This window comes from Ailuropoda melanoleuca, chromosome 1, assembly GCF_002007445.2.
Source record: "Ailuropoda melanoleuca isolate Jingjing chromosome 1, ASM200744v2, whole genome shotgun sequence".
Classification (NCBI taxonomy): domain Eukaryota; kingdom Metazoa; phylum Chordata; class Mammalia; order Carnivora; family Ursidae; genus Ailuropoda; species Ailuropoda melanoleuca.
This window is the reverse complement of record NC_048218.1, coordinates 118,238,660-118,254,799: the sequence shown is the minus strand read 5'-3', so window position 1 is coordinate 118,254,799 and position 16,140 is coordinate 118,238,660. Positions and strand designations below refer to the sequence as shown.

The 16,140-nt window shown below is 40.4% G+C and overlaps 1 protein-coding gene across 1 annotated transcript in view; it reads left to right on the top strand.

Moving 5' to 3' along the window:
- Position 1: 1 nt before the first annotated feature.
- Positions 2–16,140, top strand: part of STK17A (serine/threonine kinase 17a) — a gene marked incomplete at its 5' end in the record, with an annotated part of 41,651 nt that continues 25,512 nt past the window's right edge. Inside the window, 2 exons of the mRNA XM_034640624.1 lie at positions 2–168; positions 11,962–12,174. Of these exons, the coding sequence (XP_034496515.1) occupies positions 2–168; positions 11,962–12,174 (380 nt within the window). The remainder of the gene's footprint in view (positions 169–11,961; positions 12,175–16,140) is intronic.

The following is a 16,140-nucleotide window of genomic DNA, read 5'->3' as shown; positions in this document are numbered from 1 at the left end:
ATCGGCCGCCGCCTCCGGGTCGGGCCGGGCCGGCAGGAGTCTGGGCGCGCCGCGCCGTCCGCCGCCCGCACCCCAGGCCCGCGGGCTGCTGACGGAGATCCGCACCGCCGTGCGCACCGAGCCCTTCCAGGACGGCTACAGCCTGAGCCCAGGCCGCGAGCTGGGCAGGTGAGTGGGGCGGGGACCGGCGGCGGCTAAGTGGCGGAGGCTGGCGGGAGCGGTGGGGGTGGCGGTGCCGGGGCCGATAGCGCGCGCTGTGACTTGGCACAAACTTGGGTGCGGGCGGCGATCGGGGCGGTCGAGTCGCACCAGCCAGCCGTCCGCGCGCCAAGGCTTGTCCCCAGAGCCGGGGAGGCGCTTTCACTTGGAAGCGGATGTGAGAAAGTCTCCAGCCGTGGGTTCCGGAGACCAGCAGCCCTCCCTCTACGCAGGCCCTTTCAGCATCTGAGGTGTTTTACACAGCAGGGTAGCGAGGGGGGCGTGTGAGCCACAGGGCTTGTATTTCCCGGAACGAGTGAGTCCGAAGGAAACCCCGGAGCTATAGAGTCAGCTGTGGTTTTGCCCTTCAACTCGCGTGTGTTCTCTGTCTCCTTCTGTGGCTGTAAGAAAGGCTAACATCAGGCGTGACAGCTTCCTTTGCACCAGTGCTGTGTGAGCTTCTCAGCCTTGGGCCGACGTCATTTTCGGTTTCTCGGTTTTGTGCGATTTTAGTTCTAAAATACTGTGGTCTCTGTGGCTTAAGTTCGGATTGGTTTTATTCATAGGCACTTGGCCCTTGCCTCGCGCTTTCTACTCCGCTCTAAGCTGGCCCTTGTCCTCTCCTCCCCACGCCACTCTTCATTTGGTCTCTTTGTAAAATTGTAAAAGGCAAAGGCTGTTTGGATACTTTACACTTTGTATGTTGAAGAGGGGTGATATAGAGTGATAGGGTTTGGGGACTGACTCCCTTTTTCCTTACGAACAGTTTGGAGAAGTTGTCAAAAGCACCGGTTTTGGAGTCAGACCTGAGCTCCTATCGCCGGCCTGCTTGCTATGTGTGTGCCTTCGAGTGGGTGACTTAGACGCCCCAGCCTCATGTTTCTCACGCATAAAATCAGAATGATGACAGTACCTACCTATCTCATGGGGGTGTTGTGCGTCTGTGTAAAGCATATGCCACAGGTCCTGGCACATAGCATTCAGTAAACGTTAGCTGTTGTTGCAGACATTCGTTATCGTTGCAAAATCGCACCATGCTGTAAGGGGTAAAGGGCCTGACAACTATAACTGCCTTCATCTGGGGTCTTGGAAAAGGAGGGTCTTGTAACAATTGGTTACAAACAATATTAAAAATGCTCTATTTTACATATATTAAGCTGGCTTTTAGAAATAGGGGTTGGGGGGCGCCTGGGTGGCACAGCGGTTGGACGTCTGCCTTCGGCTCAGGGCGTGATCCCGGCGATCTGGGATCGAGCCCCACATCAGGCTCCTCCGCTATGAGCCTGCTTCTTCATCTCCCACTCCCCCTGCTTGTGCTCCCTCTCTCACTGGCTGTCTCTGTCTCTTTCGAATAAATAAATAAAATCTTTAAAAAAAAAAAAAAAAGAAATAGGGGTTGGTTTTTTGTTGTGGTTGTTGATTTTTTGGAGGGGACTCTACCTTAAACATGTCATACTTATTCCAAATGTTAACAGAAGGAAAAATATCTTTCAGAACAAGATAGACTTCACTATGGTGGGCACTAATTAACTGCATCTGTACACACTTTATATATGACAAAGAAGGCCTAGAGAGCTACTAACTCAGCTAGGCATTCTAGTTCATCGAAATTCCAGACATTCTGAAGTAGCCCTGATCCCCTGAAAAAGGAAAACTTAGACTTTCTCTTATTTGGTTGTCTGGCTTCATTCCACAAAAGGAAAACTGGTATTACAAAGCTGAAATATCTTCAGGTGGCGAGCACTGTCCTGTATAGTTTATAGATTATAATAAATGATTTAATCTGAAAAAATTGATTTGCACCCTACCAGGTGTTGTTACTAATTCCTCCAGGAATGTTCTTTTCAATTCTTGCTTTTATCTGTATTATAAAATTCATTTGCCTCTAAGTATTTTTCTCTTTTACGTATATATTACATATATTTATATGCTTACATAAATTTTACAAAAGTAATAACTCCTGAAGCAGCAGAACAATGCAGTTAGATAGCTACTTGATGTTAGAGCCTAAAACTGATAAAATTAATGTATTTGTTTCTTTTTGGTTCTTTTTTTTTTTTGTCACGAGATGTTTAATGCCGTAGTGAAGAACATGGGCTTTGGAGTCAGACAGTCTGTGGTTGAATCTTAGCTCTTTACTTACTAGTTATGTGTACTTAAGTAACTTACCTAACCATTTATTGCCCCACAGTTGTGGAGAGAATTGAATAGAGCACATCTATAGCATTATTAAGGCTGTGCCTCTCTTGGGGGGGGGGCACTCAATACATGTAATTCATCGTGTAACAATAAATTTTCTTTTACATGTAACCAGAAAGCAAAAATAAGAAAACCTGCACAACCTTATGCTTCTGTCTGTGGCAAAAGTGATGAAATCTCATTGCAAAACACACAGGAACTGTTTAGAACTGTCAGGAAGCAAAAGTTCTATTTTGTGTTATTAGCAGTCTTTGTGTAAGGTTTATAAATTTTGCCATATATAATGGCTCTGACATAATTGTTTATTCATAATCTTTTCTGTAATAAGAAAGTTGTCTTTTTTCCAACTATGAACTGTGGTTGCATTTCTGATATAACTAATCGATCTCATTCTGATACAGAAATTACAAAATTGCCTGTTACATTTTAATGTAGTAGGAAAAACAGAAGATCTATTTATTATATTCTGAGGCCTTTCATTTAGTCAAAAATGTTGAAGAGGTGTGAAGAGCTAACTGTTCAAACAAAAAAAACTGTGTTCTTTAAAAAGTTACCATTATTTTATCTTACAGAAAATTAAAGCTTTCAGTGAAATGGTTGAAGAGAATTTTTGAAGCGGTCAATTTTGGTTCTCTAGTAACGACAGGATGTGATGTTAATTATTTTTTAGAAATGTCGTGTCATAGTCTTTCATGTCTCCAGCAGAGTCTATAACAACCTAAATGTGGTAAATATATGACATAAAATTTTCTTTGGTTGTATGAAGCTTGACTTATTATTCGTAAAGGTTGTTACCTTTCTTTAAGTCAGGATATGTGCCAGTGTAAACCACATTAATGATTAAAGGTACAGGAGACATGACCTTGGGTTCTGAGAATTTTTTCATAATGTTGATTTCCCTTGAATTTAAAAGCACAGGAACAAAAACATGTTTCTAGAAATTTAAAGTAATACAATTTCACATTGAATGATTTTCCTTACATGTGTTTTCATTATCTAGTCCTCAACTTTAACATTTTCTGGTGCATTTATAAATTTTATCTTAAGGAAAAAAAGGATTTTTAAAGCCAGAAGAATATCTTTTGTTTACTAAATTATTACGTGCTGATAGTTGAATTTCCCTGAGACAAAAAATATGAATTCTGTGCTGAACGAGTATTTCATAAATACCTTACAGTTATGCAGGTGCTTTCACATGTATTATCTTATTTAATTCTCCTCACATGTGTGTTTGGGAAGTCCCATTTTCTTTTTTCCTTTTTTTTTTTTTTTTTAAGATTTTATTTATGTACTGAGAGAGAGAGAGAGCATAAGCAGGGGGAGCTGCAGAGGGACAGGGAGAAGCAGGCTCCCTGCCAATCAGGGAGCTGGACATGAGGCACAATCCCAGGATTCTGGGATCCTGACCTGAGCCTAAGGCAGATGCTTAACTGACTGAGCCCCCCAGGTGCCCCTGGAAAGCCCCATTTTCAATGAGAAAACCAAGACAGAGATTGATAGAGTCTTATGAAAGGCTGCTGAGCTGGAACTCTTTGAAATCCCTTCTATTATATAAGTCAGATGTTTCTCAAAGAATAATCTGCAGTCTGTCTTGTAGCTGAAGCAATTTCTCATAGTTTTTACGAGAGGACATGAGTTCTATGTTGGGACAAACCCCACGAAGCTTCTGTGTCATAGTTCCCTCTTTAGTTGTGCCTTATGGTACACAGGGATGTTGTGTCGCTTTCCCTCCAGAGCCGTTGAGAGTAACAGAAACAAGGAAGGAAGGATTTTTATCAGAAAACAAGAGAGGGGGCGCCTGGGTGGCGCAGTCTTTAAGCATCTGCCTTCGGCTCAGGGCGTGATCCCAGCGTTATGGGATCGAGCCCCACATCAGGCTCCTCCACTATGAGCCTGCTTCTTGCTCTCCCACTCCCCCTGCTTGTGTTCCCTCTCTCGCTGGCTGTCTCTCTGTCAAATAAATAAAATCTTTTTAAAAAAAATTAAAAAAAAAAAGAAAACAAGAGAGTGTTCAAGCTGAAGGAGGGCAGGTGTATTTCAGAACTGTGTGTCCTTTACCTGGATTCAAGGCTGTAGATAATAGCTTTAGGTTTTTGTACTTTACAACTACCTGAGCGTGTGTCATAAATCGTAATTCATAATTTCTTTAGAAATTAAGACCCTTCTGGGGCATGTGGCTGTCTCAGTCGGTTGAGCTGTTGACTCTTGTTTTCTGTTCAGGTCATGATCTCAGGGTCCTGGGATCCAGCCCTGCATAGGGCGCCACGCTCAGTGGGGAGTTGCTTGAGGATTCTCTCTCTCTCTGTCCACCCCCCTACCCCCCACCCTCTCTTTTTTTCCTTAAATAAATAAATCTAAAAAAAAAAATAGAAATTAAGACCCTTGGTAAGTAATATTGTCCATGTAGAAATTGCCTTGTTTTAGGATGGGTATTATTTAAGATTTCTTGGCCACTAGTGATTAGTTTGAAGAGTATTTACCAATAGTTGTGTGTAATCTGATATTTTTGGATGGATTAGAAAAAAATTGGCTATGTTTGTGGTTCAGCAACAGGGTTAGTTAGGAAGTTCTAAGGCAGATTACTTCATTGAGCCAACTGTTTTGATTTTGAAAAGTTGGGACTTTTAATAATGTTAAAATTAAAATCTTAATTTAAAATATACATAAACTTGGTGTATCTGCATGGCTCATTCAGTTAAGTGTCTGCCTTGGGCCCAGGTCATGATCCCAGGGTCCTGGAATGGAGCCCTACATCAGGCTCTCCACTCAACGGGGAGTCTGCGTCACCCTCTGCCCCTCCCCCCATTTGTGCGCACGCACGCATACACACACACTCTTGAAATAAATCCTTAAAAAAATAAAATACAGTCTCTGCCTTCTCCACCTTTTGGCCAAGATCAAGTATAAAAAATAAAATTCATAAACTTAAGGATTTAATGAATTTCAGCCTCTTTATAAAGCTGTATGTAACAAAATTTTATAAAATCGGATTATGGAAGCAAGTGCATTAGAAAGCTAAGTAGCTATAGTTACTGATTCACCTGTTCAGGTAAAGAAGAAAGAACTACATTTATTGAGGGAAATTTTGCATCAAGTAGAGAGTTCAAGTTAGACCACCTTCAAAACCCCTCTGTTCTCAGATTCTTTTTTTGCAAATTACTATCATTATCATAGATCTAAAGTTCGTGCCCCAAACGATAAAAATAGCTACTGACTACTGATTATTTGCTGAATGCTCTACACTGCAGAGATGTAATTTTGTTTAGCCTTTACTATCTTCTTGCAGAGTTAAGTGCCATCAACCTAATCTTACAGATGAGGAATTCAGGCTCAGAAAGGTTGGGTAAATTGCCTAAGATTATCCAGTTACTAGCCAGAATTTAAAATAGTCTGTCTTTTAAAGCCCTGCCTGTTCTTGCCACTCATGCTGATAACTGATCTGATGGACTCACTGATTTTCACACTTAGGGTCAGCAAATATTTTGGGTTTTGCTGTTTTCGTTTCAGAGGTAAGGAAGACAGGTAGAATCTGTTCTAGGTCTTTCTTGAATGGAGCTTCTTACATTTAATAGTACTCTAGTGCTCTTAAAATAGGTAAATGTTATATATTAAGCACATAAGGCACTTTGCTAGGATCTGGAAGTTATTCTCAGATGTAACAAATCAGTCACTACTCCCTTTATCAACAAGGTGACATGTCACATGGGAAAATTTTATGGGGAAAATAACATTTGAGCTGAGCCTTAAGGAATGGGTGGAATTTCAGTAGTAGTGATGAAAGATACTCCTCCAGCCTTGGCAATAAAACAAATAGGCACAGTGGCCGAAAAATTCAGTGAAAGAGCGAATAGCAAGTAGTCCGATGTGGTTAAAATATTAAACTTCATGAGATTAAGTTGCCATAGAACTCTTATTTAATAAAATAACAGGAAATTGTATACACTCAGGGTGCTTATCTGATATCCTGTTTGAGAACCTGCCATGTGCAGGGCACTATGGAGATACAAAGATGAAGGATAAGTGAGGACTAGCTGGGAGCTCATAGCCTAGCTAGGGAGACAGGCATAGTACAACAAATTGTACTATGTCAGACCAATTTAAATAACATGATACATGTATAAACACATCCAAACCTGTTACCATTCTTAAATCAGTCTGTCAGTTGATGGTACCGCATTTATCCAGTACTCGGGTAGAAATCTACAAGTCATCCTCTGCTTCCACTTTTCCCTTTTTCCCTCATCTCTGTCTGCAATTCCATCTGCCAAGGAGTGTTAATGAAACTTGGCCCTCTTTTATTTTGTGGTTTGTTTTTTTTTTTTTAAGATTTTATTTATTTCTTTGACAGAGATAGAGACAGCCAGCGAGAGAGGGAACACAAGCAGGGGGAGCGGGAGAGGAAGAAGCAGGCTCACAGCAGAGGAGCCTGACGTGGGGCTCGATCCCATAATGCCGGGATCACGCCCTGAGCCGAAGGCAGACGCTTAACCGCTGTGCCACCCAGGTGCCCCTATTTTGTTTTTAATTTTTTTTTTTTTAAGATTTACTTATTTGTCAGAGAGAGTGCGCAGGAGAGAGCAAAAGCAGGGGGAGAAGCAGGCTCCCCACTGAGCCTGATGGGGGGGCTCAATCCCAGGACGGAGACTCAGACCTGACCTGAAGGCAGACGCTTAACATACTGAACCACCCAGGCAACCCGAACCTTGACCCTCTTTTAAATGCATTGTCTTTTCCTAGCCTCTATGCTGCTGTTTTAGTTGAGACCCACCACCTTGAATTATTTTATTGTTTTCCCTAGTTTCTAGTTGACATTTTGCAATATACTCACTCTTCATAACACTATCAGAATTATCTTTAAAAAAACAATGATTTTAAAAATTCTAACAAGTAGCCATTTTTACCCTGAGAAAGCCCAAACTCCTTAGCGTGTCATACTTCTTAAAGATGCTCACCACACCGTCCTAAGCTTTACCAGTTAGGCCTTGGCAACGCGAAGATGACTAAAACCTAGTCTTTGTTCTGGGAGGCTTAGACTGGTGGGTCTGAGTCCTTCCTCTTATTATTTGTTGATGGATCTTTACTTTCCCACCGCTCTGCAATGTATTATCATTGAGTAGTTCTGAAATATATTGATTTTTGGTATTCCCCCCAAACTGTTTAAGACGAACCTGAGTTGTCAGTTTAGTGTGTAATAGTAATAGTAAACCATAGATTTTTGTCAGATGGATGAAGAACACAGAAAATTATAGTAACTATGTAGTCTAGGAAGAATTTTGGCTAAATCAATAAAGAAAGTAGAAGTGAAACAAACATTTTATGCCCTTCGAACCTCATCAGCCTTAAATCTGTATATTAACTGTGGCCACTAGTGTCAGAAGAAACCTTTATTTTATGCTTTTGCCTAAGTAACCTAAAATTCAGGGTTTAGGTACAATCATGATTTTTACCATAAAGCTGTGGCAAAACAAGCATGTTGGAATCCTTGTGGGATGTGGAATTTAGACACCGTGATGGTGTAATTCTTCTTGTGTTCACTAGGACTCAGGCCGAATCTCACAGTTCTGTGTACTGTGTCGCTCTACAGACAGAACAGTTTCAGAAATATCTTTTTATCTCCTTTGGACTCTTCCTTGAGTCATTTCAAGGGTTCCCCTCCCCTTGCACCAGTCATGTAGAGATGAAGACAATACAGGTTTCCTCAAAACTGGCATGATCTGCTGTGCTTGCTGTCAGTCTCAGTATCAGAATGATGGGAGAGTTTCTTCAGTGTGGGATGATGCAGGGGTGGGCAAACTGCTGCTGGCTGTCTATTCTTGTCAGGCTTACGGGCTGTATAGAATGATTTTTACATTTTTAAATGGTTGAAAAAATCAGAAGAGTCATGTTTAATAACATGGAAATTACATGAAACTCGCATTTCAGTGTCTATAAAGTTGTTTTTGTTTGTTTGTTTTTTTAAAAACATTCTTTTACCTTTTGTCTGTGCTTTCGTTTTACGATAGCAGACTTGCATAATGGCAACAGAGACCAGCAAGACCAAAAGTATTTGCTATCTGCCCCTCTACAGAAAAGTTTGCTGGCTCCCAACATAACGTGTGACACAGTGGAAAGAAAAGAATAAACCTGAAGCTGTGAGGAGTGCTTCCACAAAAACAAAGGTGGTGTCAAGAGTAGTCACAGGTGTGGGTGGAGAGCCGAGGGAGCTGTGCTGGTGACCCTAAGAAATGGTTGTATGGCCCCAGATGCTGGATTAAGTGTGGGTCTCTTTCCTGTATTTGCCCCTGGTTCCTGAATTTAGCAGTAGCTTTTCTGTAACAAGGGCTCCCAGAGTTTGTAGGTTTGCAATGTATATGAGTCCCTTTCTCTTTTGAGTCATCTGTCTCCCCATCCGTGCAAAAATACGCATTCAGGCCAGATATTAAGTAGTATTTTACTTACTGCAGAGTACCATATTGCCTGGAATGTTAAGTGTGTGAACAGTAAATGTTTGTGTGTTTGATGCGGGAATATTTTGAAAGCAGTTCAACGGAGTCATTTCTGATTTACCAGGAACATGCTTGCTGTCAATTATATATGTTGGTTGTTTTTTCATAAATGAAACTTTCTCTTTTTTTTCTCTTCTTTTGAAACTTCTGACATATTAATAATTTGATTCTTTTATATATTTTCTAAAGATTTTATTTATTTGGGAGAGAGAGCGAGCACAAGTGGGGGGCAGAAGGAGAGGGAACAGCAGACTCCCCACTGAGCAGGGAGCCCAATGTGGGGCTTGATCCCAAGACCTGAGATCATGACCTGAGCTGAAGGCAGATGCTTAACCAACTGAGCCCCCCAGTCGCCCCTGATTCTTTTAATATCTGTGAGTTTTTTTTCTCAAAAGAACCCAATGGTCATTAGGAACGTTTTAAAACTTGATGGAGATGTTGGTCTAACGATTTTGTGGGGTAAAATAAAAGACGTTAATCTGTGATGAATAGATTTATGATTTAATCCCTTAAGAATCTATAGAAGTCTTGCACATTTTGTAAACAAAACTTTGATCTGAACAAGGATGCAGTTAGGTAGATCGTTACTTATGTGAGCAGCTATGTTCACCGATATGCCTAAGGATATATCCTTTAACATTTTTATTAGTGGTGGTTACAAAAGTATAGAGTGCATGAAAAATATAGTTGTGGTTAACAGTAGTTAGGAAGGAAGAATTAGTACTCAAAATTACATCAGTACTCTAGAAGGCTGGGTCTGAACCTAGAAATTAGAATTTACATGAAAGCCTTGACTTTAATTTTTTTAAACATTATAAAAATTGGGGCGCCTGGGGGACTCAGTTGGTTAAGCGTGCAACTCTTGGTTTCCGCTCAGGTCATGATCTCAGGATGGTGGGATTGAACACCAAGTAGCGTTCCATGCTCAGTGTGGAGTCTGCTTAGGATTCTCTCTCTCTCTCCCTCTGCCCTTTCCCTGCACGCTCACTCTCTCTCTCTCTCTCAAGTAAGTCTTTAAGAACCAACCAAACAAAAATCATACTTTAAAAATATACTATGAGGACACTGGCTTGAAAAAATTCAGAAGGAAAAAGATCTAGGTGGTTTATTTACCAGCTCGATATGAAATATGAAAAACCTGTCAGGTTTTTTTTTTTTAAAGCAAATATTAGGTTGTATTGTACCAACATCAGCAGAATAATCATGATGTAACCCTTTGACTTGAGCATGCTTGGGGGAGTTGCGGCAGATTTGGTTGGCACATTTTATCCGCAGTCCTGATGAGCCATAATAATGAGAAAGTCTTAAAAACCTTTATGGGGATGAGGAATGATTGAAAATTGGAAAAAGGAGGGGCGCCTGGGTGGCTCAGTCGGTTAAGCCTCTACCTTTGGCTCAGGCCATGATCCCAGGGTCCTGGGATCGAGCTCCCTGCTCAGAGGGGGGGTGTCTGCTTCTCCCCCCGCCCCACTTGTACTCTTTCTCTCCCCCTCTTGCTCTCAAATAAATAAAATCTTTTTAAAAAAATTGGAAAATGGAGTGGCATTTAACAGATCTTTAGCTTCTGTCAATACCCGATAGATCGGTATTTGGAAGAGAAAGCTCTTTCTGTACTGCTGCTCCGCAAAAGGCCAGATTTAACAGCCCTTCACTTCAGGCTTTTAATGAAAATCTTATTAAAATAATATGCTCCCAGGAGTGGAAGAGACTACCTCACAGTTTGAAAGAAGACACTGACACTGGCATTTGGCATTAGGTAGAGGGGAAAAAAACAAACTGATTTCTAAGCTGCCTTCCAACTTAAAGATTGGCTATTTTTGGGTGGTGAGTATCACAAATTAATGATTTGTTTGATTAATAGTATTTTATTTAGCACTTATTATGTGCCAAGTCCCATGTTAAGCAGTTGATCTGTATTATACACTTGAATTCTCGCACAACCCTGTGAAGTGGATTCTGGTGTGTCCTCTTTTACAGATAAGGAAGATGAGATTTAAAAAGGTTAAATGAATTGCCTAAGGAGGCACAGAACTATTTGTGGGATTCAAACCCACATCTGATTCCAGAGCTCATAGCCTTAATTTTCTTAGTTTGTTATACCGATTCCCCTGTAACTTGCTTTTTATTAACAAGTGATAATGTAATGTATCAAAATAATGCTTGTTGTATCTGTCTTTATAGGAAAACTAGACATTTCCAACTAATGCTGTAGTTGAAATATATAAATGAGATCCCTAACTTTTATAGTTTTATTTTGTTTTTAAAGATTTTATTTATTTGACAGAGAGAGACACAGCTAGAGAGGGAACACAAGCAGGGGGAGTGGGAGAAGGAGAAAGCAGGCTTCCTGCAGAGCAGGGAGCTTGATGCAGGGCTTGATCCCAGGACCCTGAGATCATGACCTGAGCGAAAGGCAGACAGTTAACGACTGAGCAACCCAGGCGCGCCCCTAACCTTTATAGTTTTATTTTTTTTATTTTTTTTTAAATATTTTTTTAAAGATTGTATTTATTTATTCGACAGAGATAGAGACAGCCAGCGAGAGAGGGTACACAAGCAGGGGGAGTGGGAGAGGAAGAAGCAGGCTCATAGCAGAGGAGCGATGTGGGGCTCGATCCCATAACGCTGGGATCACGCCCTGAGCCAAAGGCAGATGCTTAACCGCTGTGCCACCCAGGCACCCCTATAGTTTTAAAAGGTGATATAGTATTAGAGTCAATTCAATTCTTTTAGGAATTCTGATAACCAGTTTCTGTTAATAAGTCAAATGCCTTTTTTCAAGATTTGAATCATTCTTATGTATAAATGTGTAAAAAAAAAATTCTTTATGTATAACTGCAAAAAATACTGACTTTAATATTTGGTTATTCTCTATTTAGAGGGAATTTTGCAGGTTTGCCAGTTAAATTTCATTTGATTGTAGATGTACCTATTAAATTCCTAAGTGGTAGTGCTGCATTTGTGATTGAATGTGGTCTAAATTTGAATATCCACTGATGAATATTTGGAAATTTTATTAAAATTTACCATTTCTAGAAAGTTGTCAAGTTTAACAGTGAATGTTTTTGTTTAATTCTAGGGGGAAATTTGCAGTGGTGAGGAAATGTATAAAGAAAGATTCTGGAACAGAATTTGCAGCAAAGTTCATGAGAAAAAGAAGAAAAGGTCAAGATTGTCGGATGGAAATAATTCATGAGATTGCAGTTCTCGAACTAGCACAAGACAATCCTTGGGTCATTAATTTACATGAAGTCTATGAAACTCCGTCAGAAATGATCTTGGTTCTGGAATAGTAAGTATTGTTTTCCTTAGATAGAGTTTGTGTGACAGTCCACACATTGTAGGCTGCTAGTCATCTGTGATATGCGTTGCAGCCTGGCTCTGGAAATCTGAAGATTTTCCAGAACTTTTTCATGTGTTTCTCTTGTTAATTTGGAAAATACCAAATTAATAAGAATTTGCATGTATATTAGATCTTTTATTTTCATTCTTTAATGAAATTCTTCTGATGGTAAAGTTTCTCTTATGTTCTTGTTAGAGGCATTCTACAGAAAGTAAATAATACCAAGGTAATATTAAAATAAGAGACATTTTACAATCCCGTCCCTGTTCATATAGTCTGAGTTAACAACCTCCTTTCTTTCAGAGAAATTGTTCTGATTCATACCATGTTTTCATTTGAGTAAGTAGGGACTGTATAGGACACAGCTTTGGAAAATGAACATTTTTTTCTTCTTAAGAAATCCTGTTTTCCTCTCTGCTTCTCTGACCAAAGGAAATGATGGGTAGATTGGAATACATTAGAAGTCTTCACTACAACAAGAAACACGAAATGAAAAGACAAGCTCAGGGAGAATAGTTTTATCTGTTCACCTAAAATGCTTAAAATTTCTTTACTTTGTAATTCGATATTACAAATTACGCAAAAACATGAATCTCCCAGTTTAGAAACAATGGACAAAGAATATGTTAAACAAAATTTCAACCAAGCGAAGTTGAAGATCTGATCAGCTTTATTAAGTGATTGTAGCAAGTGGAGGGCAGCTGCCAGGGGTTGTACAAAATGGACAGTTTTTCTAGGAAGGAGGGTGTGGCAAGAAGTCATTAGCAAAAGAAAAGAAAGGATTGTTTCAGGCAAGATCACCTTCCCTTATGGGAGGGGCAGGGGGTCTTATTAGGCGGGTTAGCTCATCCTCTTTGAGGAGGACAGATAGGGCCCATGCGAGATTCCTCACAGATGCTGGTCAGATATTTTCTGACTGACTGGTTAAGACTTACACTTCTGGAGAAGGTTGAGACTGCAATTAGATTAGGTATTAAGCCCCAGTTTGGTGATTTGGTTTAAGTGACACCATTTTGGGCCTGTCCTTTTCTTTTTAACAGATATGAAGAGAAATTCCACATAGACATACATATATATAAATGGCCTGTATGTACACGAAAAATATATGATTTTTATGATGTAAATTTAAAAATAAGTTTTCAGGGGCGCCTGGGTGGCACAGTGGTTAAGCGGCTGCCTTCGGCTCAGGGCGTCATCCTGGCATTCTGGGATCGAGCCCCACATCAGGCTCCTCCGCTATGAGCCTGCTTCTTCCTCTCCCTCTCCCCCTGCTTGTGTTCCCTCTCTCGCTGGCTGTCTCTATCTCTGCAGAATAAATAAATAAAATATTTTAAAAAAATAAAAATAAGTTTTCAATTTCCCCTTAGAAGAGTGGCAAAGATCATAAAGAAAAAGTGATATTCATGGATTGAACCATCTGATTTATACTACAGGTGGGAGTATTAATTGATGTACCTTTTCTGGAGGACACACTGGAGTTATGTATCAAAAACTTAAAAAAAAAAACAAACTACTCTTTAATCCAGTAATTTCACTTACATATTTTTTCACAAGGAAATAATCAGGCAGTTGGGCAAAGATGTAAATATTCAGTGAAGTGTTCTTTTTTTTTTTAATGTAACAAAAAAGAAATAACCTAATTGTTTAAAAGAAAGGGGTTAGTGGGTTAAAGAAGTGATAATGTCACAAAGTGAATTACTGTGCAGTTATTTAAAAAGCTAAGGTGGGTATAAATGTTTTGACATTTTTAAAATATTGTTAAAAAGAAAAAGTTTAAAAATGTGTGTACTATTGTTTTGTAAAAATTTAAAAGTTTGTAGAAAGCAAATTCTGGATGGCTAAAATAGTGGCTTCCTCTTGATAATGTAATTCAAGAGCATTGTCTCATAAATTTTAATTCCATAACTTCACTTACAGGAATCCCTTCTAAAGAAATTCTAAAATGTGAACGATGAGAAGAATAAAAAGTGTTTCCCGCAGGGTATTTTTAATTATAATAGTAAAAATACTAAATGATGGCTGATTAACAATCATAATGTATGTGGATCGTTTCCAAATAAAGTTGTTTTCTAACTTAAAAAAAAAGTTGGTTTAAGAAAGCTCCTATATAAATCCCCAGCCTACCTAGGTTTTTGGTTTCCAGTTTGTTTTGGAGAGGATTAAGGCAGAACTGGAAGTTGATCTAGAAAAGACTTTGTGAGGTATTATTGTCTGCCCAGATCTCCTTCCTCTCCTGTTCTCACCAAACCTGCTCTTGAGCCTTTAATCCCGGGCTCTTCTCTGGTTTTCCAGTCTTTCAGGCAGTTCCTGACTTTTTGCTGTTCTGTGATTGATTTCCTTCTCTTCTTTGGTAGTTGTTTCAGCTCATCTCTTGCCAGCCCCTCCCCTGCACCTCCTTTTGCTGGTTTGAAACCCCAGCCTATGCTGCGTCCTGCGCACCCAGGGGCAGATCTGTGGAGTCTCCCACCTGCTTGTTCCAAGTGTGGAGAGTCCGCAGATGGGCTTTTGCTGTCATTGGGTAATTCTTGACCTAATCGCTCATTCTTTTAATGGATTCCCCCCACCCCCCCACCTTCCGCCACCAGGATCTACTCAGAACCTGTAACACACTTAGTACATCACCTGCTTCCCGTCTTTTCTCAGATACGGAGCCCTTGCTCCCCTTTCTGGAGAAATAAAGGCCAGCAGGCACACTCCCTCCGCATCCCTCACCTCTTCCCTTCTGTTCCAAGTTTCCACTGCTTAACTCCGAGCCTAAGATCATAACTTGTGCTCTTTAATTCTCTTCGTTCCTTGGCTAGGGCCGCTGTTTCATTTTTAAATCAGTTCACTGACCGCTCTCAGCCCTTCAGCCCCTCTTCCGGTTCTCTTCCCTTGTCTGCCAGTGCTGTGGCTCTCTCACCCTCAAATTCCTTTTCCTCAGCTTTGACTGTCTTTAAACCATGGTCCTGGCTCTCCTCGCCTTCTAGTCCGTGTTGTTCTCCAGCGGTCCATGCACCGGCACACTCTTCCTTCCACCGCACCAGCTCTTTCCAAACCCGGTTCGCCAAAATCTGTCTCCTCTTTTTAGCGTTCGCTTCTTACTCTCTGTAAACACTTTATCATACTTTCTTTCTTGAAATGATGTTCTTTATTGGCTTTCATGGTCCTTTTTTTTTTTTTTTTTTTTTTAGCCTCGCACAGCCTTTTACCCTGCTTCTACTGTACGAATACAGGCGCTCCCCAGAGTTCGTTAGTGTTGTTCTTGTCATACATCTATATTCTGCACATTTACTCCCAATGATAACAATCCATGTTTGTGGCTTCAGCTACTATTTACATGTGATTATTGCCAAATCTTTGTCTCCAACCTTGGACTTCTAAGTTCCAACTGCCTATCTCTGTGTCCAACCACACATCACTATCAGTTCACGATCAGTTGTGCGCTCCTGCATTGCCCTGATAATGCCTGTTTTTCCTTTGTTCCCCCTTTCCGTTGTTACCCCATTTATTTCATAGCTCAGGCTAGAAACCTTGATACTATCCTCATTTCCCTTACCTCCTTTAAAAGCTCATATATAATAAATTACCAAGTCTTCCACTTAAGCCTCACCCCTGCATCCCTTTTTTCTTAGTACTTGCCGTTTCTCCTCTGTATTGGGTCCTCATTGTCTCTCCCATGGACTCTTGGTAGCTTCGTGGCTGGTCACCCTGGCTTCAATTCTAGGACGTTCCGCAGGCTTCTGTTAGGTAACTAAGACACAGATGTGGTGATATTATTCCCTTGCTTAGAAATCTTTGGTGGCTTCTCTTGATTCGGTGATCATGGTTTTAGAACCACACATCAATATGATTTGGCTAAAAATGTTTGTGTTCTACTTTTTGTTTGAAGGGAAAGTCTTAGAAATACGCTTTTAGATATTGAGATATCAAAGC